We start from the raw sequence: 27,418 nt of genomic DNA on the forward strand, positions 1-27,418 counted from the left end.
AATTTCAAGATGTTCTTTATGTAAAACTGATCCATAATCTATATTTATTACAGGTCAAACTCGTGTTTCGTTAAACGGTTTCACAATTGGCTGCATGGCATCAAATTCTGATACGCCGCTCCAAATCACACAACATGGTTTCAGTATGCATTAGACGGCGCCAAACTTTAATGAATCGTTTCACTTTACACTGCACGAACTCATGTTGCGTTAAACGTCTTCACATTGGACTGCATGGCATCAAGTTTTAATACACCGCTCTCAATTACACAAAGAGGTGTCAATATGTATTAAACAGCGTCAAGTTGTAATGAATCATTTCATCTTACACTGCACGTACTCACGTTGTGTTAAATGGCTTCACTTTGAGCTGCATGGTTTAATGTTTTATTGGATGATTTCATATTACGTTGTGTTGCAACAGGTTTTCCAATGCATCGCTCCATGTTTAAATAGATGGAATGAAGTTTTGTATTAAATGGTTTCAAAATACAATGCGTTGAATGCAAATGTATTGGACGGGATGGAGTTTTAGACTAGACGGTATTGAAATGTACTGCACTGACTGACTTGTTTATGAATGGATTATATATTTACTAATTTTGGCGGTAACCACCGCCCATAGTAGTCCAGCTTGGCATATATCAGTGGTTATTTTCATGAATGTTGTAATTTGTCTTGAAGGCATCTCACAATCATGAATAAATCATGCTGGATTTTATCTTTTACTTTTGAAATAGCATTATAGTTGTAAATTTTCTTAATTTTGCCTAATTCAAGGGCAATAACTCCAAAGCAACAAAGACTATGCAGCCAGTTATTAAACTTGCCCAAGATAATATGCCAGTAAACTGGTAAACACTGGTTTAATAAAATGTTATTAAATGGCCACTGTCAATTTTTGCAATTCAAGAGGCATAACTACTGGGACAATTCATCTGGTTAGAAAACTTGGCAACAATTTTTTACATTTTGACCAAGTTTGGTAAATACTGGGTAAAAACTATTCAAGTAAGACAGCAGACACTATCAATTTTCACAATTTTTAGTCACTCAAAGGTCGTATAAATCCAGACCCACTGGGTCAATCCAGATGGTTACCAAACTTGGCTGAGGTATAATGCACATTAACATTTTGACCACATCTGGTGAATATTGGATAAGAACTACTCAAGCCAACTATCAATTTTTACAATTTTCAGTAATTCAAGGGCCATAACTCCAGAGCCACTTAGTCCAGCTGACTGAGATAATATGCCCATAATCATTGTGATCAAAACTGGTGTACACTGGATAAGAACTGCTAAAGTTTGAGAGCTGACGATAAAAGTGGAAGCTGACCACTCGCAGCCTTATGTGATATCACATAATACAGCCCATTTTACAGCCATACAAACATGAGCTGTCTGATGACAGCGCGCTTGACTCATCTCAGTGCTTGACTCTGAATTAGAGCTTTGCCAGTAAAAACTTTATAAAACTTTAACAAAAAATTCTAAGTTAAAAGGAGCATAACTCTGTCAAAATTCAAACCAGAGTTATGGGAATTGTTTCTCCTGGTGTAGACTTTGATAGTAAATAACTATTTTAAGTTTCAAGTCAAAAGCTTTGATAGTAACAGAGATATTTGACTTTATCCAAAAAAAAATCTAAGTTAAAAAGGGGAATAACTCTGTCAAAAATCAAATCAGTTTTATGGGAATTGTTTCTCCTCGTGTAGACTTTGATAGTAAATAACTATTTTAAGTTTCAAGTCAATAGCTTTGATAGTAACACTAAACAGATATTTGACTATCAAAAACTTTAACCAACGGCGATGCCAACGCGAGTGCAATCTTCGAAAAGTCGAGCTAAAAAATCACAAGTCCTCGGCAATATGTTCAAACTTATTGAAACTTGAATTATTTCAAAGCTCAACATAAAAAAATATTAGCTTTTTGGTATGAGACCACATGGCTCTAAAGACCACATGTTTTGTTTCCCATTTTAACATTTACAGTGTATTTCAACCTGTGAATAAAGACCACCTCCCAATAAAGACCACATTTTGGCTCTCCCAAGGGTGATCTTTATAGACAGGTTAGACTGGTTTTGGTAAAAATTACAAAACAGGCATTTTCTTCCTGAATAATGGACATGGAAATTTTGCCCGATTTCTCAACACAAAACAAAATGTTTTTTGTAGGAGTGTACAAGTAGTGTAAACAGCGTAGTATCTCATTAATTAGAGCCTAGGAGAGTTTGCGTTTGCAAAAGCTATGGAATCCAAACTCAGACGCCAGATTGTGAAATTATGTTGATCTTGGTTCCAAAGACTGGTGTAGATTGCACTTGACATGTTATCCTCATACAATAATTAGAAACAAATAAATGAACTTTAAATTTTAGCAGACGACATTTTCAGCAGACGACAATTTATCTAGCATGCTAAAGGTTAAGTAGAGCCTAAGAGTGTTGCTTACAAAAGAACAATATGATGATATCCCAAACCACTGATCTTCTTGCCAGTCTTGTGGAGAATTATGTTGATACTTGCAGAATACTCCAAGAACAATGGTGTAAACTGATTAATGCACTGTTGAAGTCAGTGTTATCCTCATAACAAATAAATAAGAAACAAACCCTAAAATGAATATATAAGTATGATATTGGAATAAATATATTATATAAAACAGAAAATAAATGGTCTTATCTTTTTCATCCTGGGAGATAACATTTTAAAACTCTGACATAAATCTGTTCAAAGGTAAATTATTTGAAGCCGTTCTATCGATTACTAGCTTACATACAAAAGCTTTAGCAAAATTTTCTATGGTGAAAAAAAAAAGCACTTGATTTTGCTAAAATGTAAGCCAAAGTTATGAAACTTGCCATGCGTGGACCAACTGTGATGCTAAAGACGTGTGGAGAATTGTACAACATTTGGTCCATTTATTCCTGAGAAACATGTTTACATGCAAAACTGTCACAAAATTTCTATGTTTTAATGACCAAAAAAAGCTACCATTTCATAATTTGTCACCTCTTGAAGCAAAACATATATGAAGTTTGAAAGCATTTGGCCTCGTTTTGAGAAATTTGCTTACTGGGTACATGCAACACTTTGACCTGAAATTCTACATTAAAAAAAAAAAAGAGCATAATTTTGATGAAATAATAGAGTTAAGTCACTTGTCTGTGACTGTCATCTCATAATGCGAAAGACATCTTTTTAGTTTGAAAGCATGTGGTCTAGTAGTTTTTGAGAAAAATGCTTACATGCAAAACTTAAAGATAAAATGTGGCATAATTTTGACAAAATAACAGCTACAGTTATGTAACTTGTTCTCTGAGGTCACCTCATGATGCTAAATATATGTGTGAAGTTTTAAAACATTAGGTCTAGTAGTTTTAGAGAAACCTGCTTACACAAAAAACTTCATGATGGGAATGCGGACAAAAACGTGACAATTTAAAAAATTTCAGGTAGTCAAGATAAATTTGAAAAATCCATCTGTGCTCCTTATATAGTCATAGGAAATAGAGATCAATATAATTGCACCTTTACTAATTCTGTATTACAAAAGTGCTTCTATTGTGACATTTTGATTCAAGCAAAACTGTATTATCTTCACTATTATTAACTTACTGGTACTTCATTTTATTATTGGCTTGTTAACAGTTAATTTTTAACCATATGTAGACAGAATCATAGGAACCATGTTTTGATGGGTAAATCAAACACAAATGAATAAATCCTAAATGTTTTTGTTGTGCAAAAAGTATTATATTGTGTCTAAAACAGTTTTCATTTTCCACTCAATTGTGTAATTGCAAGGGAAGTAAACTAATAGATATCTCTGCTTATAAGTACTAGCCCAAGGCATTTGTATCATAAACTTCACATTTGTGCAATCATTTTTGGTTATTTCAAGGACTTGGAAATCAATTTCTAGACTTTATTTAATGTATTACTATCATTGAAAATTTTAGGTTCTATCTCTACCTTATAGATACACAGTCTTCTAACTATATATGTTTAACATCCTGCACATGGGCACTCCATGCAATATATAGTTTGGTGCAAATCTGTCACGAAACATAAAAGCTATAATAATGATGAAATGGTCAGACAGAAGACGGTAAGAAATACTTTAACGCAATTCAGTTCCCATCACCATCACATTATGTCACTTGTCTATTTTGTAGTAGAAATCTTGTAATGATTATGAAAGAAATTTTATGTGATACAAGAGCAAAAGGTCACTACAAGAAGAATATTCAGGTGAAGTATACACAGTCATAATATTTTGATAACAGTCTATTTGTTTTATGATAAATCAGATACTTAAGGGTAATCTATTGTATAATCATACTGTATTTGAGCCGTGCCATGAGAAAACCAACATAGTGGGTATGCGACCAGCATGGATCCAGACCAGCCTGCGCATCCGCGCAGTCTGGTCAGGCTCCATGCTGTTCGCTTTTAAAGCCTATTGGAATTGGAGAAACTGTTAGCGAACAGCATGGAGCCTGACCAGACTGGGCGGATGTGCAGGCTGGTCTGGATCCATGCTGGTCGCATACCCACTATGTTGGTTTTCTCATGGCACGGCTCATTTTATAAGTCAAACCTATTGTTTATATATACAGATTCTCCATGTATAAATGGGCCACCTCTTTTTTCTTCAATAATTATAATAATGGGCTTTCTTGTAAAAAGACCATTCTGAGAAAGTTAGTTTTATCAGAAACACAGATTGTAAGACACACATATTATATCTTGTTGGCACATATATACCATGATCACACATATATATCTTGATGGCACATATATATATATATAATGACAGCACATATATATCATGATGGCACATCATGCTAGCATATATATATATATACATAGTAAATCTGTGTGACTGAAGTTTACTACAAAAGTGTGTTTATACATTAATTTAGTAATGCCTTGCACCTTTAATGGCTTCAAAATGTGTTTATACATAAATGGCACCTGACTAACTCGTTGAATTATTTTCTTGAATTATTTTCTATACTTTTTACTTACAATTATTTACAAAACAAAAATAGTTTGTATTCTGAAGAAAAGTGAACAATAAGGGGTGCTACATTAAAAAAAATAAATAAATAAATAAAATAAAAAATATTTACCAATAGGTAGTAAACTAACCTGTTCAATTTTGGAAAGAATCAAATATCATCCTCCTCAAAAACTTCCCTGTCACAATATTTCAATGTGTTTTCTTAAATAATTAAAAACAGTTATTATTAAGATTTAAAACAGCTATAACTCTCCGTCAGCAGTTTATAAACAAAATGATACAACTGATATGTAAAATAAACTTAACCTACATTAAATACCGAGACACACAAGACCGACCAGGAAGTTTAGATTTAAGGTTAAAGTATAAACTGACATTAATTTATATACTACCCAAATAAAGTATGGTATTTTTATATTTCACTTTGATACTGGCCAATAACTAGCTTTCAATAAGCAAGGTTAAACTTAACTTCGGACCAAACCTCTCTAGCCAAGAAGATATTTCTTTTTCAAAGCAAGATCAAATTTACTTTCACTGAGTGAACACCAATTGTAATATTATCCAAAGTGGCATAGCCACAAGCAGAAAGATGTTAAAACATGGTTTTGCTATAAATTATTTTGATTCTAATATGTCTTTTATTGTAAAATTTAGATCAAATATGATAGAACTGTTTCTTCGCTCATGGTCGGTCTTTACGCTCTTTTGTTTATACACGCCTGAACTGGAAATGGTAATACGTAAATAAAGTAATTTCTTTATCCTCCCTTACAGAAGCAAGCCTCTGTGGCATACATGCTGCGTATTTGCTGTTTATATGCCGCGAACACAGTAGTACGCCAGAGGAGTACATTTAACATACACTGCATGCCGCGTACTATTTCGACGAGTACACAGCATGTACGCATGAGGTCACTAGTACACTTCAAGTACGCAGCACAGACTCTGAAAAATTAAGGAGTACACTGCATGTACGCAGGAGGGACTTGTACAAGAAAATAGTACACTGCATGTACACCGCAGAAATTTGTGCAGTACACTTCATATACGCGGGAAAGACTTGTACAATTTCTTTTGGCATTTATACTTAGTTTTTTTTTTTATAAGTTAAAGTCTGAAGTAAACTTCATATACGCGGGAGGGACTTGTTCATTTTCTTTTGGTGTTTATACTTTGAATTTTTTTAGGTAAAAGTCTGAAGTACACTTCATGCAGGAAGGATTTGTACATTTTTTTTTTTTTTGGAAGCAAGAACTTGATTTCCGAGTAACTTTTATCTTAATAGCATAGAATAGTTCAGATTACCGGTATTCTGAACAATGAAAATTTGCCAAACTATTTGCAATGTTCATTTGTGAAGCTTACATCTTAGTGATTTCTGAGCTGCACCTTACATGCAGTGTAAAAATATATTCTTTTTTATTTTGAATTAATCCTGGAGCTTTCTAACTTGGATAATTGAAAAGCCTTATTTGAACTTTGTTGCATTACATTTTATAATACATGAAATAATTACCAAGATAATGCCTCAACAGCGCCCGAATGAGAAGAATTAATAGCTCTCACTGTTATTTGAATACTCTTAAGCAAAACACCATTCTATCATGTTTTATAAAGGCTTTAATGCTCATTATGTTAACTCATTAAGGCCTCACCAAATTAAAAAGTTGTTCATCGGATTTGCCGCTCGTAAATTTTCAGAACGTTTTTGGCTTATTGCGCTTGCCTCATTGGAAAAAATCAATCCAAAATTTTTTGGTGCGCTACTTTTTACAGACGTACAAGTGTATAAATGCTTATATAATTCCAGTCCTAGATGGTTCTCAGATGGATTTTAATCAAAATAGATACATACTACGCACACATCGTCTATAATAAATCATAACACTTATATTTAGTTGCATTAAAGTTGTTTCCCCTTGATGCAGTTACGCCATTTTCTTCAAATGTTTACCAAATTACATGCTATAAAAATTGATTTATTTCATTGAAAAGTGGATGAAGAAAAGCATACTAATTTATTTGGTAACATCGATCTACATTATTTTGGTAAGGGTAAATACTTATTGATGCATGTCACTTATCTTTTTTCTGTTTTTTTCTGTCCAAATGATCAGCATTTGCATATGAAAGTTGGTGGGGTAAGGAATTTACATTATCACAGCAGTTTCGCCACAAGAGTACACAGCATGTATGCAGCAGGAGTACACAGCATGTACGCCGCAGGACTCGGGCCAGGAGTACACAGTATGTACGCCGCAGGAGTACACAGCATGTATGCCGCAGGGGTAGTACACCGCAGGCTCATTTGCATGTGAAAAGTGTATGTGCCGCGTACATGCTGCGTACTATTTCCCGCATACTAAATTCCTCCAGCATACATCCTGTGTACTATGTAGTCCACAGTATGTACGCAGCAAGTAGTATGCCGCAGAGCTCATTTGCATGTCATAAGTGTACTACAAACGTACTATCGGTGTATGTGCGGTGTATATCCTGCGTACTATTTAAAGCCCTTGATTTCAGTACACATCATGTACGCATCATATACGCTGTATGTACACAGCAAGAGTACGCAGCAGGCCTTTTTCTTCTGTAAGGGCTGTCACATGTTGGAAATAAACAATATTTAAGTCTATATCTGAGAGCTGTTAAAAATAATGTAGACTTTGGCTGTCAAAAGCTGCATTTTGTGTAAAGAGCAATATGAAATATATCAATGTAATTGCCATCTTTCTCTAATTTGTTTATACATTTTTTGTAATGTGAAGGGCGTACAACGTTTCAATCACCATAGCGCAGTCACTTTTTCATCTGTCATGATTTAAATTTGATCACTAATGTTCACACTGATAGTACACTTGTTTTCCCCAAAATATGACAAAGTGCAGCTACACGTCAGTGCAACATGCATCAAGTGTATGGCGTCATTCGGACTTGGGAGGCAAAAATAAACAACGTTGAAATCAAGGGAGTATTACTTTTAATAATGCAAGTAATGTCGTAATCGACTCGCATAGAGTAAAATCTGTTTAAAATTTTAGAACTAGAGCTATCACTAAATGTGTTAATACCTCCAGACACCGCTTTGATTCAGGAAAAGTAAAATGATGTGACCATAACCTTTGACCATTATATAATTGTAACCTTGACCTTGGACTTAGTGACCTGGGTCGTACACACTGCAACTTGCCTTGATAAGGTTTAAACGTTAACAATAATTACTGGTGCCAACTTTATGAAAACATTCTAGTGGTTTAAAGAACACATGGAGCAGACACAAATTAAGCTATTTGTTCTTTGTCCTCAGAGTCTGACCTTGACCTTGAACCTAGTGACCCAGGTTATATGCATGGCAGGTCATCTTGACGACATAAACAACTGATGCCAGTTTTATGTGTATTTCTGAAATCCAAAAAAACAATCAGCAGTGCACTGCTTGCATGCTGAAAAACAATGCTATGATGTTTGATGATTCAAGGTCAAATATGGTTTGAGATAAACATGACACACATTGGACCAATGTACACACAATACAGACAAGGGTAAATTTAAGTGCTCTGTAAAAAATTTACGAAGTACAAAAATGATAACAAGATCTGTTGGAGAACAGCAATGCTTGACTTTTCAAAAGCTTCATCACTGAAATAAGTTAAATGAATAAATGCAAAAGTCAAAGATTTTAAAATGGAAAATACAGTTACGGAACCTGTGCACTGCAGGTCAGATCATCACAGTAAACAAGCGTATAAAATTCAATCCATTCCCATTGGTGGGTACTGAGATACCAGCTTACATACAAAAACTTAACTAAAAATTGCGAAGTTGAAAAAGGGACGTAATTGTTGAAATGCAAAATAGAGTTAATGAACATGTGCATTACAGATTAGTTCATTAAAGTGAAGAAGTGTGTAAAATTTCAATCCATTCCCAAGGAAGTAATGAAAGCTTACATACAAATTATGACCTATTCTTTAGAAAGTTGAGATCAGAAAATGGAAATCACTCTAACTAGAGTTGTCTCAGGAGTGACGAATTATATCCCCACAATATGGCCTTGTCACAGAAGTAAGCCAATGTCAAAGCTGACCTTTGACCTACTGACCTCAAAATCAATAGAGGTCATCTGCTGGTCATGATCAACCTCCCTATGAAGTTTCAAGATCCTCAGCCCAAGCGTTCTCAAGTTATTGTCCGAAAAAGATTTAAATGTTCCAGGTCACTCTGACCTTTGGAACTCAAAATCAATACAAGTCATCTGCTGGTCATAACCAACCTCTCTATCAATTTTCATGATCCTAGGTCCAAGCGTTCTCAAGTTATCATCTGGAAACCGTTTAACTGTTTCGTGTTATTGTGACCTTGAACTTTGACCTACTTAGTTATTTGGGTTTTACAGCGCACCAACACAGTATTGGTTATATGGCGCCAAACAGGACTACAAATTTTGGTTCCACATCTCATTTACATCGAAATAAAAACATGAGGTATGGAATCAAAATTTGCATACCCGCTGGAATCACAGAGTTACTGCAAAACCAAGTGTTAAGACCCTATTAGTCGCCTCTTACGATCATGCAAGGATAAGGCACTGGTTCCGATTCTTTTCATATACAGATCGTCCCAGGACCTACTTGCATCAAAGCAGAACTTGACCTGTATTCAATCATGTTACACCTGTGTACAAAAATGATCCTAGACCCAAGCGTTCTCAGGTTATTATCCGGAAACCGTTTTAACTGTTCCAAGTCACTGTGACCTTGACCTTTGACCTGCTGACCTCAAAGTAAAACTTGACCTGTATTTCAGGATGTTTCCCCTGTGTACAACAATTTATGATCCTAGGCCCAAGCGTTCTCAAGTTATCATCCAGAATCCATTTAAGGAGGTAGGTTACCTTGTTACAAGGGTAAATTCAAATTAGTTGAACCGCAGCATCTTTTTGTATTTCGTGTAATATGAAGTTTTAACTGCTAAAATCTCAGTTTCGTTTGTCTCTGTCCCTTCAAGTTCAATTTTTATCCAGGTTTGAAGAACATGACCATCCAAAGGTATTTCATATTGAAAGAAGAAGGAAAATACGGATATTTAACACTTTTCGGTGTATTTTAGTTTCATTGATATCCGTAGAAGTCAACATAATCTATAATTTTACTAGTATGCACGTTAGCTTTCTAAGATAAGCTTAAAATGTATATGTCGCGGGGCTCGTGTTTCCATGGTAACGCATTTTCTCTCTGTTTTAAACAACTATGTATAAAAATAGGGGTTTTCGACGGCTTCAGTGCCATTCTGTTAATGACCAACATGGAATATTTGGGTAATATTATTAGCAAAATACCAAGCACTATACATGGTAACCTATTTTTCTTAAAGTTTAAAGTAACCATGGCAACAGAGATGTTTAAAATGGCTTATATCTTGCTTTTTGTCGTAATTTCTTATAAAATGATATTGAATAAGATTATCTTTCTAGTTGATGTAGCTTTAAAACATATTATTTCTAACGTAAGTTATATTTTCGTGTTATCTGCATTTATTCAAACAGATTTCTAAGCTTAGAATACTTACAGAAGTACCCCTCGTCTGGCATTTTTCATGGAAAAATCGTTCAGCATGCTACTATTATTCTCATGGATATTGTTGAAATGAAAATAAAAAGCCGAAGCTGTGTTTCTTAAATAGACTAGTGTCAACGCTTTTGAATTTTACATTTAGATACATAGGTCACGGGCTTCGTTTCCATGGTAACATCAATTCAATTCAAGAAACCACAATTTTCTACTGAAATTTGAACAATTTTAGATCTTAGTTTTAGTATATAAGTAACAAATTATCAACGGAACCTGTAAAATAGGTATTACAAATCAAACTGCTAGATTTTTTATTTGAAAATGGCCGTAACAAGTAACCTCTCACCCAACTATATTCCAAATAACATTGGTTATCATCATCCATTTTCTTACATTCCGCATAACATTTCAATATAACTACATAAAAGAAGCAAAATATTGATTATTATTCAGAGCAAAAGACTCATAAAAAATATTTCAGCAAATAATGGTTATTTGAAAATAGTTTGAATAAAGAAAATGCACAGAATAACGTACTTTCAAGATAAAAGCTGTTAATTTTGCGCGGTAACTGACACGTAACGTCATGACGTCAATGACGTCATTTTAAGGCAACATTGTTTTGAAGCGTTTCTGCGGCAATTTATTCATTATTTCTGCATTATTAAACCATAAAGCGTCAGATCGAAGACAGGTCTATGATTTGTTTTCAGAAGAATGAATATACAAAGACATTTAGTTTGTCGTAAACGTCGTCGTAAATCGTCACGCTAGCTTCCGGTTGGACATGCGCACATACAAATATAAAGGTAACCTACCTCCTTAACTGTTCCGAGTCACTGTGACCTTGACCTTGACCTGTATTATATGATGTTACACATGTGTACCAAATATTATTTAAATCCGTCAAGCCTTTCATGAGTTATCATCAAGAAACCGTTTAACTGTTCGGGGTCACTGTAACCTTGACCTTTGACCTACTGTCCCCATATTCGAACTTGACCTGTATTTTCTGATGTTACACCTGTGTATCAAAAATTATTTAAATCAGTCAAGCCTTGCAAGAGTAATCATACAGAAACTATGAAAACCAATGGACCGACTGACCAACCGCCAAACCCCCCCCAAACTTAGTTTAATGGAGGTATAATTATTCAAGACAGACTTATGGTTCTTGCATATTTAACACTTCCTCTCATTGAAATCTACTATTGTGTCAAATTCCTTTCAACATGTGTTCAGTGGCATCAAAATGTTTTGTGATGACTAGAGGGATTCAATATAACCCAGCATTGAGGTTTTAGGTCACACTATCAATAGTATGACTATCCAGATTTTTATGGTGGAAGACCCATGCTGCTCCTCCAGACATTTGAACACATGTTAGAACAACAGACTTTCTGCAAGACAACTGAATTGCTTCCTTGTACGTCACAACCAGTCCAAGACTCGTGCTTATTCAGAGACAGAAACTGCTACATTCCACATCAGACTCCCAAGTAATGTAGGAGTAGATAACACATTATCACTTTGTAATTACCATCGTTTATATGACTGAAAAAAATTGTTGAAAAAGATGTTAAACCAAACACACATCATTTTGTAAAGCAATGTACTGGGTACAATGGCACATCTGAAATATCTGTTCTTATAGGCCTATAACTGTTAATTGATTTGTGACAGCTTTTACTCTGTTTTATCTTGATGAAACAGAAAATAGACACACAAAAACTCTTTATATGATGAAACAGGTGAATGAAAGGAATGGACCAACTACTCTAGAAATTTCTTCCCCTTCTAAATAATAGTGGTGACTACTCTTTGTTTACAATTTATTTCCTTGGCGAGACTATGTGTGAGTAAAATTGCAACTTAAAATGTACTCCCTGAACTGTAAAATTTTCAAAACATTTCACATTTCACTGATGTTACTTTTGTTAGTAAGTATAGAAATATCTTTATCTTGAATGCACAATAAAGGATGCGCAAAAATAAATCACCCTGTAGTGATTCTCAAGTAGCTTGGTTGAATGGAGACAAGATACAATTACTGGTGTAAGATATACAACTTATATGTGTCCCACAGACATGAAAAGTAATTTAAGTTTATATTCATACAAGTTAATTGACCAAAAAAATCTGTTGCATGACAAACACTATACATAAATGTTAAATAGGGGGAAGCTGTGCTTTTTCAACAAGTAAAATTTAATGGTTGTTGGTGCTGGTACACTGAATCAACATTTCTGGCCCAATATTTCAAACAGCTGGGCAATAGACTGGTTGCCAGCCAGTCATGTTCTTTAAGGTAGCTGATACATAATGACATTCTGCAGTTTTTGTTTTACTATGTATCATCCCTATGTGATATCGACCTTTCTGGCCTGTTTGTATACAGATATCAAGAAAACATGAGCACACAGGAAGTGTTAATTGTCACTCTGGATGCACTACCTTAATCACACAGGAAGTGTTAATTGTCACTATGGATACATACCTTAATCACACAGGAAGTGTTAATTGTCACTATGGATGCACTACCTTACAAACTCTGTTTCGAATGTTGAAAAATGACTATACTGACTGCAGTACTTTCTCTGATGCTTTACATCAAAAAATCTCCCTAAAACAACAGTTTATGATTTGCACTTTCAACATTTTGTTGCATCCTATCATACTAAAACTCGACTGTACTTACTTCACTTGAGACTCTCTAACCGCTTTACTTAACGCAATGCCTCTTGAACTTGGATATGTTTTAATATTTAAATGAAGTATTTAGTTCATTTAGTATTAAATCTAACACGCAAACAGTGAAATTAGTAACAATTTCATAAACAATTCCTAGATATGAAGTGTCTGTTCCAGTTAATTAGTAATAACCAAAGAGGAACATGAAATTGGTGTTTTACTGTCACGTTCACATATAAACATAGATATGATACAAATGTGGACTAAATTGGGGAAATCCCAGGATAGAAATGAACTCATTCAAGGACATATTAAACATAGCAGATTGATACAGGATATACCATTGTAAACAATATATGTATTGGAGACTTGGGACATAACACATCCACTTAAGTACTTTTGTAACCTCATACTTTTCTAAGAGGTTACAAAACCTGAGTTAAGAGTGCAGCCTCAGAACTCCAGCATTTGATTGGTTGTTTCTCAAAACAAATTTCAAACTGACCAATGACACGATTGCATTATTATACCTGATTCATGTTACAGTTTTATAGTCATGCTTTCTCTGGGATCAGTATGACATTCTCACAATACACTGTATCTTGAAAGTAGCCCAAAGAAGCTGTATGAAGCTTTTTTTTTCTTCTGTATTTAGCTCTGGTGACCCCTAAAAGGTATCAAATGAAACCACTGAATAATCTTTAGAGAGGTTCATACAAGGATGTTACAGGCCAAGTTTGGTGAAGATACATCAAGTGGTTCATGAGAAGAAGCTGTTTTAAAGGTTTTTCTATTTTAAGGTGGCAATCCCCAAAATGGACAAAGGGAAATCATTCTAATTAACTTGTTAAAGATGCAAACAATGATGCTACACACTAAGCCTTGGCAGCCTCTTGAAGGGATCAAGAACCATTAATTAATGAGCCGTGCCATGAGAAAACCAACATAGTGGGTTTGAGACCAGCATGGATCCAGACCAGCCTGCGCATCCCCGCAGTCTGGTCAGGATCCATGCTGTTCACTTTCAAAACCTATTGCAGTTAGAGAACCTGTTAGCGAACAGCATGGATCCTGACCAGACTGCGCAGATGCGCAGGCTGGTCTGGATCCATGCTGGTCGCAAACCCACTATGTTGGTTTTCTCATGGTGCGGCTCATTTGAATAAATTTGAGAGATGTCTTTACAACGATGCTAGCTACATAACAAGTTCTGTAAAGATATATAGCACAGTTCATTAGCAAAAGTCATTTAAAGCCGCTTCTATTTTTAGCTCTGGTTGTCCATAAAGGGGTCAAGTTTTAACATTTGTATAAACTTGATAGAGGTCCGTACAAATATGCTGAAAACATAGTCTTGTGAATATAAATCCAAAGGTGATAAAAGCAGATGGTGTAAATATTTTTCTTTTTTCAATTTTTTTTTTTAAGCTTTGGTTGCCCTTAAAAGGGGTCAAACAGAACCATATGAACATCTCTGGGAGAGGTCCACCCAAGGATCTTCAAGCAAAGTTTGGTCAACATCGATGGTTAATGAGAAGAAGTCATCTTAAGTAAAGACACAGCACATGTACAAACTTTAGTGTAGGTAAACTAAAAATAAAAGTAAGAAAATTAGGTACATTAAAACTTGGGAAGAAGACTACCTTGTCCTTTAGTTCACCTATACAAAGACAGCATCATACAATTAAATATTTCAAGTCACAAAGGGATTTAATTTATACCAACACATGACCTTCAATAGAATATGGTAAATAATTCTGTTAACGATCAATAAATCTGGTAAAAAGTTAGTGAGATTATAAAAATAAATTGATCACGACATTGTAATCACATTAAGATCAAGATTTTATTACAAGGAAGTTTATAAACAGATAAAAACCAAATTCATGACCTGTAGTCATGGCAGACGATAAAACACATTTTACTTATCGATCACTTGACCTAAGTATATTTAATGGGAAAAAACATCTCAAGATTTTTCAAAAATATTTTTAAACTTCAGGAAAATATTTGTCTGCCTCTCAACATAAAGGTTGTTAAACTTTGTGGGTTTGAACACTTCTGATAATATAAGTAATAACCTTACTGTTTTTTTTCACAGAAGCATTTTCTGCTGTGATTCCTACATACCTTTAACCCTTAGCCTGCTAAATTTCTAAAATGGACTGGCCCATCATTCAATTTGGGCAATACCATTTATTATTCGAAGGGGTGTTCACTGAAAATTTATTGACTGAATAGCGAACAGTGCAGACCATGATTAGCCTGCACGGATGTGCAGGCTAATCTTGGTCTGCACTGGTCGCAAAGGCAGAATAACTCGCCGCCAGCAGGCTAAAGGTTAAAGACTGAAAACAGGAAACAAGGACACAGTTCTAAAAAGTTACCAGTGGAATAAAATCAACTTTTCTAATTTAGTTCCATGTGTTACAATTGTACAGTGTTCCACAAGGGTCTTTGTTGTTTCATGGAAACAAAGATGAAAATGTAATAAGGCCTAAAAAAAAAAAAAATCTTTGTTTCCGGTAACATGCTCAAAAAAATTAGGGTAGGTAGGTCGGAATTTTTTTTTTTTTAATTTTTTTTTATGAAGGGAGACTTTTTCGGAAATTATTTTTGTGTCAAAAAATGAATGCAAATAAGGGGGTAATGCCTTTAGAGCATTAGTAAGTTGATTTCTAACATCACTGGCCAAGTTTAAAGGATAGAAGGTGCAGTTTTGTAACTTTTTGTTAAAAAGTTGAAAAAAATATTCTCAAAGGCCATAAAAACATTTGGGGTCGGGCCAAAAATTTAGGGTAGGTCGGGATACCGGAAACAAACAATTTTTTTTTACGCCTAACATGATGCAAAGATAATTATCAGCCCAATATGAGAAAACATGAAAAGCCAATGAAAGAACACTTTATCAATATCACTCTCATGCATCACATTTTCAAAGTGTATTATCACACCGTCGTCCCTTTGACCAAAGGGCGGTATTATGGAAGTATGACAGTAAGATGTTATAATCACACAGCTTCATCTCCCTCCACCTAAGGGCAGAATCAAGAAGGTACAATGTTAATTTCAAACTTTTGCGTCGTTACTTTACAGGCTACTTAAAATTTGCAATATGTGTGAAATTAATAGCAAGCATTTGCATCATATTAATGTGCCATCAGATAGTATCTTCACACTATTATTACACTGTCACCCTCGGCAGATTCCAGCCTTGCTCCAATTAAAAGGTGTTAAGGTTTAGGAGTATATCACCAAAACACAGAAATATTTTATAAACGAACAACATCGTTACCAATATTTTACCTGACCATTACATGCTCTGCCGTACTGTCCCGTACTGAAAATATTCTGAAAAAGTTGTCCCCCTTTGAAAATGAATGCCATTTGTAAAGAAATAAAAATAAACATTCGCTGAAAACTGTGTTCCACCTAGTTATGTGAAATTTCAACACTCGCATGCGATTGCAAATGAATCAAAACTAACATGTGTAACAGTTCTTTGTAAAAGGTGAATTTTTGAAGGCGTTTGACTGCCCGAAAGTGGGTCCCATTTAGGCAAAAAAGAACTGTTTACAAATGCATCAAAACAAACATGTGTAACAGTTCCTTGAAAATGGTGAGTTTTTAAAAGCGCTCGACTGTCTGGAAGTGGAGCCTGTTTAAACAGTTCTTTTTTCGGAATTCAATGCTTATATCAGTATACTGACACTTGTTTTGTAGAGTAATATAAGTAATATACACGCTATCATTACAAAAACAACAAAACAAGTGTCAGTATACTAATATAAACATTGAATTCTGAAAAAAAGATTGCCTAAATGGGACCCACTTTCGGGCAGTCAAACGCCTTCAAAAATTCACCTTTTACAAAGAACTGTTACACATGTTAGTTTTGATTCATTTGCAATCGCATGCGAGTGTTGAAATTTCACATAATTAAGTGGAACACAGTTTTCAGCAATTGTTTATTTTTATTTCTTTACAAATGGCATTCATTTTCAAAGGGGGACAACTTTTTCAGATTATTTTCAGTACGGGACAGTACGGCAGAACATGTAATGGTTAAGTAAAATATTGGTTACCATGTTATTCGTTTATAAAATATTTCTGTGTTTTGGTGATATACTCCTAAACCTTAAACTAATTTTGACTAATGAAATTATTTGCTTCTTAGTACCATCCTTAACTTTTTGCCGGATACATTTTTTTGCCATTCCTCAGCACAAACCCTTTCGGCAGGGGATACCAATTCATCGAATTTACATGTTATAATTTGAAATTAAGAAGTAAACATCTTCTGCAGTCAAGGATGCCGCTGATATAAAAGTGAACCTGTATTAAAAGATAAACCACAACATTCATACAGTCACACAATCCCTACCCATATCAAGTTTCTTATATAATCATCTTTGTAAGAGAAATATTATCTTTCTGTAATGATCCAATTGTAACAGTGCTTTATCACCATTTAATGATACATGAAGAGCAGATATTTTTTTCAATTTGTTTGAAAATAATATTTATTTATAGGTAATTATTCAAGGGGATTTTCTATACAATCTGACTCAGTATTAGTACTATAATATAATAAGGTTGTAACTCATAACTTTAAAATCCATCATTTAAAACAGATAAATGTAATACACACCAAAGACGTGACATGTGGGCAGAAATTTGTAACATGTCGTTGTTTTTGATAATGATAAAATGATAACCTGTATCATTCAGTATCTATCGCCCATTCTTACATTCTAAAAGCTTTTTTATCACTGACCCAAAGTTGACATTTTTTTTGCATTTAAAACTGGTACAGATATATGCAGAATTTCATTCTAAACCCTTACCTTGCTAAATTTCTATAATGAACTTGTCCATCTTCCAATCTAGATAGTACCATTAACTGTTAAAAGGGGTGCTTACCAAAAATAATTATACTGACTGGGCATAATAAGGATTAACAATGTGTCTGCAGTTTCCACACAACATAGCGATTATCATTCAAATGTACTAGAAATAACTAAATCTGAAGTTTTAAACATGTAAATTTATAATTCATTATGAAACACAAAACTCAATTTAATACTACAGACCTTTTTAAACAGAACATTCTAGCATAAAACTGCTGTTATTGTCACTTTTCGGGGGTATTTTAACAGGAGAGAAAACGTGTGTTAACGGAGAGATTCTCGCGCTCATGTGCTGTTATAACACCTTTTTATATATGTGCCTTCCGTGGCAAAGCGTAAACGTATTACGGCCCCAAAACGGATAATTCAAAAGGAAATGACGTCAACGTGAATAAACAACGTAGACTTTACCGTGCATTTCATGGAAATTTAATGATGTTGAGGGACACTATATTCATTTACCTGGTTTTTACGCGTTTTATGCTAGAATAGCGTTAGCGCATGTTCTTTTCGTGTTATAACATCTGCAGAATCCCTCGGGAATTGTTGGTATCCTCGCCCTAACGGGCTCGGGTACCAACCAGTCCTTCGGAATTCTGCAGATGTTCCCTTACAGAAGAAAAAGGCCTGCCGCGTACTCTTGCTGTGTACATACAGTGTATTTGACGCGTACATGATGTGTACTGAAATCAAGGGCTTTAAACAGTACGCAGGATATACACCGCACATACACTGATAGTACGTCTGTAGTACACTTTTGACATGCAAATGAGCTCTGCCGCGTACTACTTGCTGCGTACATGCTGTGGACTACATAGTACACAGGATGTATGCTGGAGGAATCTAGTACGCGGGAAGTACACCGGAGAAATAGTACGTAGCATGTACGCGGCACATACACTTTTCACACGGTGTACTACCCCTGCGGCGTACATGCTGTATACTCCTGTGGCGTACATGCTATGTACTCTCGTGGCGAAACTGCTGTGAACAGGTTTTACTGTGCATGTGCAGCCTTTTCTAAATCAAACAAAATTCATAATGCTCAAAAATACCATATTTAGTTTAAAATTAACAGTTTTAAATAGTGACCTAAAATGCACCATAATTTGACTTTGGACATTAAGAGTAACAAGTGCACTTAAAGCATATGGCAAATCTGCGATAAATGCTGAGGAGCATGGGTAAGACACAGCTCACTGCTCAATTTTTCATTATAATTGCATATACAGATGTTACTTTACATTGCATGCAAAGTGCAGCTCAGAAATCACTTAGATGTAAGCTTCACAAATGAACATTGCAAATAGTTTGGCAAATTTTCATTGTTCAGAATAATCTGAACTATTCTATGCTATTAAGATAAAAGTTACTCGAAAATCAAGTTCTTGCTTCCAAAAAATAATGTACAAATCCTTCCTGCATGAAGTGTACTTCAGACTTTTACCTAAAAAAATTCTAAGTATAAACACCAAAAGAAAATGAACAAGTCCCTCCTGCGTATATGAAGTGTACTTCAGACTTTAACTTATAAAAAAAAACTAAGTATAAATGCCAAAAAAAATTGTACAAGTCCTTCCCGCATATATGAAGTGTACTGGACAAATATCAAAGTATCTGCGGTGTACATGCAGTGTACTATTTTCTTGTACAAGTCCCTCCTGCGTACATACAGTGTACTCTTTAAATTTTCTGAGTCTGTGCTGTGTACTTGAAGTGTACTAGTGACCTCCTGCGTACATGCTGTGTACTCTTCGAAATAGTATGCGGCATGTACGCGGCATGCGGTGTATGTAAAATGTACTCCTCTGGCGTACTACTGTGTTCGCGGCATATACACAGCAAATATGCAGCATGTACGCCACAGAGGCTTGCTTCTGTAAGGGTTATAACACGAAAAAACATGCGTTATCCCTACATTAATGGAGCAAACATTTGTACTTTTAACTTTGCACGATCACCACAGTGATTTGTATAATTTCATCATATTCAGTACTGTAATAGATCTAAGTTTCTAACTAAGAACTTCGGGAAACTTAAAACCAAATTAAAAATAGGAGATTCCCACTATTTCTCCCACACTGAACATACACATCCATTGAATGTACATTACAAAACTTAGGTTAACTTAAAAATCGGTTTTATTTGTTTTGTTCTGAATGATTGTACATTAATCTCTTACTGCAGTGGAGGATAGGAAGACAAACCAGAAGACTATGTATCTTCTCTAAAATTCTTTAATATATGTAAAATAACTACCAGTACAGATAACATCTCTTTATAAAACTGTAAAAACAGAAATTTTTGCGAGGTAATTTTCGCTGTATTCGCTAGACCCTACATCTCGCAAAAATTAATCCTTGAATTAAAATTCACCATTAGTATAATTCAAATTAAAGTATGATACCATTTTTACAATTTAGCGAATGTTTAACCTCGCGAACATAACTCAGAATTTCCAATTCGCGAAATTTTGACCCAGCAAAAATATGTACTTTTACAGTAAAGGACTTCTGTTAAAAACATACAGGAATACAAACATTTCACTGTAACCGACTTTAGTTTACAACCTGTATCAGTCGGGCACACTGAAGAAGTTTTCTCAATGTTTTTCTGAGAATCACTGGACCGAAACTAGAAGCTTCTAAAGCCTCTAAATACAGGGTCTGCTTCTGTGTTTTTTCCCATGTCTAACCACTTTCATTCTTTGTCTACAAGAAACCTTCAGCTTCAAGGAAACACTCAAAGATTTGTTGTTTTTTTTTTTTTTGGTGGGAGGGGGGAGGGGTTTAATGCCATTTTTCAACAGAATTTCAGTTGTGTAACGGTGGTTAGTTAACATAATCAGTGTTACTGGATTCTGTACCAGTACTCACCTGTTGTGCACAAGTTACTGCTAATTTCTCCACATGAATCAGAGGTGGAGGATGAATGATTTCAGACACACTGTCTTCTATCAAATCATCACGGAGAACATACGCCTCACCCAGGGCTCGAACTTACGACCTCGAGATCCGTAGATCTGCATTCTCCCTATTGAGCTAAGTGGGTGGGCTCATTCTTGTCTACAAGGATTCTTCAGCGTCAAGGAAACAAAACTGTTCACATAAAATACACGCAACACAATAAAATGTGCTTTCTTCATTTAGTTATCACTTTCAAAGTTTGGAATTAAAATTCAGTTACCGATCTTTAATATTACAAGAGCTGTCTGTTGACAGCGCTTGCCACTTTTCAAAGAATTGATGGAAGTATGGGGTCAAAATAATACCAGAGATTTTCAGACAAAAGAAGAAAAATACAGTGAAACACCGCTCGCTCGAGCATCGATGACTCGAGCACCCGGGCTCGCTCGAGCAGTTCATGTGGTCCCGGCCGATTTCCTTCTATTTTCTATGTGATATTACCGTGGCTGGGTCGAGCATCGATAACTCGATCGCTCGAGCATGACACCTGGTCCCTGTGTATCAATTCATTCTTTGTTGCTTCTGGCTAACTCGAGCAGAGGTGTCAAAATTTTTCACACCTTCGGCGGTCAGAATGTATCGGTTAATTAAACATTCTCACACACCGTGAGAATTGCGTAGTCTATTCCCAGACTATCTTAAATGTTTGTTTGTCGGTATATTTGATATTATGATGAGATTAATTATTGATAAAAGCTTAAAGAAAAGTTTTATTGATCAAATATCGATCAATTACTGATAACTTAAAGCATCTTTTCTGCGGGATCGAGATCTTAGTAATTTAATCAGCGGTTGTTTGCATGCAAATGAAGGAAATAATATAGCCGTTTCATAAAATTGAGACGATAATTATGATATGTACTTGTTGGTGAATAAATATTAAAAAAAAAAATCTTAGTTGTTTCTTCGCATCTGCTATTTACAAATTACATATTGTAACGTCTATCAATAGATAACGTTTGTAATACGTTTGTTTTCGAAAATGTCACAAGTATGTTATTATTACGCATCACCGTTTACTCAGCAAACGGTCCCGATGACCGTAAAACAAACTTTAGTTTTCTTCGTATGTTGGTTAATGTTTGGGTCGCTCAAAACCATGGATAACTCGAGTATTTTGCTCATCCCCTTGCGACCTCGAGCGAGCGGTGTTTTACTGTAGATAAGACAAACAATGTACCTGTATTTGTGGATTTGGAAAAGTCATGCATTATGTGGCAATGTGTGACCATGATGGTAAGCAAGTGTTCAAAGTTTCCAAGCCCTAGATAAAACAGTTTGGACAAAATATGGAATGGTATGCGAAACTTAACTAATTTCTATGTCAAAAAAGGGCCATAACTGAGCTTAAATCCTTGTCTTAGATAAATGTAGTCTTGCCTTTATATGTAGACTATGATGGTAAACAAGTGTTCAAAGTTTCAAAGCCACATGTCAAATAGTTTTGACAAAACATGGACTTGTACAAAAACTAAACCAATTTCTAATTTCAATAAAGGCCACAATTCAGCCAAAATAGTTGTCAGAATTAGTACTCTTGCCTACAGAGGGACATCACAAACAAGTGTTCAAAGTTTCAAAGCCACATGTCAAATAGTTTTGACAGAATGTGGACTTGCATGAAAATTGTACCAATTTCCAAGTCCATAAAGGGCCATAATTCTGCCAAAATAGTTGACCAGGGGTGTAAAATTCCACTTGCCTGCTCGCATTGGTGAGTTTAAGTCTGAATAGGGCAAGTGGACCTCCCTGTATACTTGACCGATTGGGCGAGTGCTTTTTACGTCGTAACTTTAACAAATTTCAGAGTCAGCTTATGATGGTGAACAACAGTTGCGAATTTCCAAGCAATAGCTTGGATAGTTTAGGAGAAAAGTTTACCTAAACATAAAACTTAACCAATAAATCTGATATTTTTTAAGTCCAAAAGGGGCCATAATTCTTGCAAAAAGCAGGACAGAGTTATGTTTCTTGTACAGGGTCAGCTTATGATGGTGAAAAAGTGTTGCAAGTTTTAAAGCAATATCTTTGATAGTTTAGGAGAAAAACTGACCTAAACATAAAATTAACCAAGAAATCTGATTTTCTAAGTCCAAAAGGGGCAATAACTCTTGCAAAAAGCAGGACAGAGTTATGTTTCTTAATGTACAGGGTCAGCTTATGATGGTGAACAAGTGTTGCAAGTTTCAAAGCAATAGCACTGATAGTTTAGGAGAAAAGTTGACCTAAACATAAAACTTAACCAAGAAATTTGATATTTTCTAAGTCAAAAGGGGCCATAATTCTTGCAAAAAGCAGGATGGAGTTAAGTTTCTTGCTGTACAAGATCAGCTATTTATGGTGAACAAGTGTTGCAAGTTTAAAAGCGATACCTTTGATAGTTTAGGAGAAAAGCTGACCTAAACATAAAACTTAACCAGGCAATACCGACACCGACGCCGATCAAGTGATGACAATAACTCATCATTTTTTCCCCAAAAAATCAGATGAGCTAAAAAATGGTCATATTCTATTATACATATATTTTTTATTATAACTATTTTTCTATTTTTAGTTACCCAATGGCATTGAAATCTTTCTGTCACCAGAAAAGAAATGAAACAAGAGCTGTCACTAATGGTGACAAATGCCTCCGCAGCACCTTGACCTTTGACCTGGTGACCTGGTGACCCCAAAGTCAGTAGGGGTGGTGTACTCAATAAGTACTATCAGCATGTGAAATTTGAAGGTCCTGGGTGAAGTGGTTTGCGAGTAAAGTGCCTTCATGCAAAAAGTTAACGTTGGCCCCTGTGACCTTGACCTTTGACCTGGTGACCCCAAAGTTAGTAGGGTTAGTGTACTGATAAAGTACTAACAGCAGGTAAAGTTTGAAGGTCCTGGGTGAAGTGGTTCGCGAGTAAAGTGCCTTCATGCAAAAAGTTAACGTTGGCCCCAGTGACCTTGACCTTTGACCTGGTGACCCCAAAGTCAGTAGGGGTGGTGTACTCAATAAGTACTATCAGCATGTGAAGTTTGAAAGTCCTGGGTGCAGTGGTTCGCGAGTAAAGTGCCTTCATGCAAAAAGTTAACGTTGGCCCCTGCGACCTTGACCTTTGACCTGGTGACCCCAAAGTCAGTAGGGATGGTGTACTCAATAAGAACTATCAGCACGTGAAGTTTGAAGGTCCTGGGTGAAGTGGTTCGCGAGTAAGTGCCTTCATGCAAAAAGTTAACATTGGCCCCTGTGACCTTGACCTTTGACCTGGTGACCCCAAAGTCAGTAGGGGTGGTGTACTCAATAAGAACTATCAGCATGTGAAGTTTGAAGGTCCTGGGTGCAGTGGTTCGCGAGTGAAGTGCCTTTATGCAAAAAGTTAACGTTGTGACTAATGAACTAACGAACGAACGGACAGACAGTTGAAAACTAAAAAGAAAAATAAATTTTTTGGCTCTCAGTGAGATTTGAACCAACACCCTTCCTTTCCACAGCACAAAAATCTATTTTTTATTTCAAATATGACCCCATTTTCCTATTTTTAGCTATGCTGACCTTGACCCTGATCCAAGTGACCTCAAATACATTCCCAACCTTTTGTGTTCGATAAAAGCTATCTACACACCAAGTATACAGAAAGCAAGTGTACCCAAACTAAAGATATTGAGTGGAAGCCATTTTTCTATTTTTAGTAACAGTCATCCCAAATATCATTCAAAGCTACTTGCTGTGGCAGTAAATAAGTCAAAACTAAAATTATAAAGTGGAAACAACCTTTTTGATAATCACACTGAGAAAAAAAATCTATTTTTAGAGAAAAAAAATCTAATTTTAGTAACTGTGACCTTGACCATGACCAAATGGCATTAAGATGACCTTTTTATCACAAAAAAAAGAAAAAGAAAAAAACATTTTTTGGATCTCAGCAGGATTTGAACCGACGCCCTTACGTCCCACTGACTAAAAAGTAGCTTTTAGCCCAACGCTCTAGACCACTGCGCCACCGTGAGATTTTCAATGTTTGAATATCAAATAAGTTATCCTGACCTTGAACTTGACCCCAATGACCCCATATACAATCCCAACCTTGGTTTTTCTATAAGCTACCTATAAACCAAGCTTTATTTCAATACATCAATGCAAACTAAAGTTATTGTGTGGAAACCAATTTTTCTATTTTTAGCAACAGCAAACCTGACCTTGACCCAAATGACCCTAAATGCAATCCTTACCATCTATCTACAGGCCAAGTTTGGTGTCTATAGCTTGTTCCAAACTAAAGTTATTGTGTGGAAACCAAGTTTGACGGCGACGACATACCCCAATCTAATAACTGGTTTTCTATTGAAACCTGGTTAAAAATGATAACAAACTTTGCGTCGTTAGACGCTTTAAAATTCAATCGCTTACCGTTACTGATTGCACACTAGACTGTGATTATTATTATTATCGATGCAATTATTCTAAGGAAACCATGTACTGTAAGCCAGTCAAGATAAACTTATTTATCCAAGCTAAAATGTTATTATCATCACCGTTTATTTTCCCGTACTTTGTCAAGTATGGCAAACTAACATCCGTAGTTTATTTGGAGAGCGACTGGGTGGTGGAGATGACAAAAATACAGTGAAAGAAAAAGAAAAATGGCTGCTGTGAAAAGAAAATTTAAGCAGAATGAATATGATTAATTAAAATGGAAATATAATGTACACGAGAATATTATTTGTCTACTGTGTGTTATATTTGAAATTTGTTTGTTGTACATAATACTTCTTTCATAAATGTCACAGTATTATGAATGTCATAAAGTTTTAATTTATTTAGGGGGAGTGACTGTTCACAGGGCGAGTGGTGTGAAATTTTTTTTTTTACAACCCTTTTGACAAGAGTTATGTACTCTTGCCTACAGATGGAGACAATTATAATAAACAAGACTTAGTGATAAAAGTTTCAAGCCATATATCAAACAGTTTATACAAAATATGAACTGGTAGAACAACCTTAACCAAGATTTGTAAGTTAAAAGGGGCCTTAATTCAGCCAAAATCCTTGATGGGGTTATGTACTCTTGCCTAAAACATTGGTGGTGGTACACAAGTGTTGAAAGTTTCAAAGCTTTATCTCAAAAGGTTTTGTCAAAATGTTGAGTGGTACGAAAAACTTAACTAAGGTGTGACACCGAGGCCATAGTGAGTAGGATAGCTCTACTTATTCTTTGAATAGTCCAGCTAAAAATGTGTGCTCATGTGTTTAGGAATTTCACTATTTTTAAATCAAAAGGATGCTTTTTTTTATGTATCCTCTTCAAAGTTCAATCCCCATTCCTCTAAATAAAGGAAGTTGCATAAAACAATTGTTATCAACCATCTACTATCGTCATAACATACCAAAACAAATTCCTAATGGTGGATGTAATGACCACAAAAAACGTCAAGACTATAAGATATAAATACATTAATATGATTATCTAAAGATAGTATGCAAAACTGACATCACCTTGTTACATTACGTAACAAAAGGCTGCTATCTGTTAATGGTAGATTATTTCAAATCATTTTAAAATCATTGTCATGCATGTGAGATAAAAACATGCTCGTTGCTCTCCAAAATTCTCCTGAAAAGTCATCCTTCCTGGTCTTTTTTTTGAAGAGTATCAAAGGTGATACTGGTACACACTATATAAACAAATTGAACAAGTTAAACAATTCTTGTCTCCTGTGGAATGTTAACTGTATACTATATAAAAAATTAAAATCATTTCCATGCAGGGAAAAAATGTTTTTTTTTCCGCTCTCTAGCTCTCTTTGAAGAGTCATCTTTCCTGATCTTTTTTATGTGACGAGTATCAAAGATGATCAACCACATCAATGAACCAGTTAAAAGGATCTTGTCTCCTGCGGCTTGATGAAACCAATATTATCATTCTATTTTGGGACCATATCTAGATTTATCAAGTGTCTCATAGTAGGACGTCCGTGTGGGCAGTTCTGGAAAGATAAATAATGTTTTTTTGTAGATCAAAAACTTTTTTTTGAATTCACCATTGCCAAACTGTCACAAATTATGCCTGTCACAGCCAATTACTTTCGACTTCTATAATACTCTACACAATGAGTAGAAATGTTGTCAATTTTGTCACTATCAACTAATTCAAAGGCCATAACTCCAGAGTGGCAAAGGCTCCCTTGCTGGTAATCATACTTAGCCAATATACCTACAAACATTTTGACTAGGTCTGATAAACACTGGGATAAGAGCTACT

General features: G+C 35.2%; 2 protein-coding genes across 6 annotated transcripts in view; both read right to left on the bottom strand.

Moving 5' to 3' along the window:
- LOC123563407 (phosphoinositide 3-kinase adapter protein 1-like) overlaps nucleotides 1-13,537 on the bottom strand; it is a 53,036-nt gene extending 39,499 nt beyond the window's left edge. For 3 of the 5 annotated variants that reach the window (XM_045356189.2, XM_045356185.2, XM_045356190.2), the window contains exon 1: nucleotides 5,168-5,308. The gene's annotated coding sequence lies outside the window, so the exon portion shown is untranslated. Of the gene's footprint in view, nucleotides 1-5,167; nucleotides 5,309-13,112; nucleotides 13,270-13,313 lie in introns of those variants that run through there. The other 2 variants (XM_045356186.2, XM_045356188.2) reach the window with 2 other exon arrangements.
- Nucleotides 13,538-20,431: 6,894 nt separating this feature from the next.
- Nucleotides 20,432-27,418, bottom strand: part of LOC123563409 (mismatch repair endonuclease PMS2-like) — a 47,412-nt gene continuing 40,425 nt past the window's right edge. The window contains exon 25 of the mRNA XM_045356191.2: nucleotides 20,432-27,143. Within this exon, the coding sequence (XP_045212126.2) occupies nucleotides 27,081-27,143 (63 nt within the window). The 3' untranslated portion in view covers nucleotides 20,432-27,080. The remainder of the gene's footprint in view (nucleotides 27,144-27,418) is intronic.

This window comes from Mercenaria mercenaria, chromosome 2 (assembly GCF_021730395.1).
Source record: "Mercenaria mercenaria strain notata chromosome 2, MADL_Memer_1, whole genome shotgun sequence".
Classification (NCBI taxonomy): Eukaryota; Metazoa; Mollusca; class Bivalvia; order Venerida; family Veneridae; genus Mercenaria; species Mercenaria mercenaria.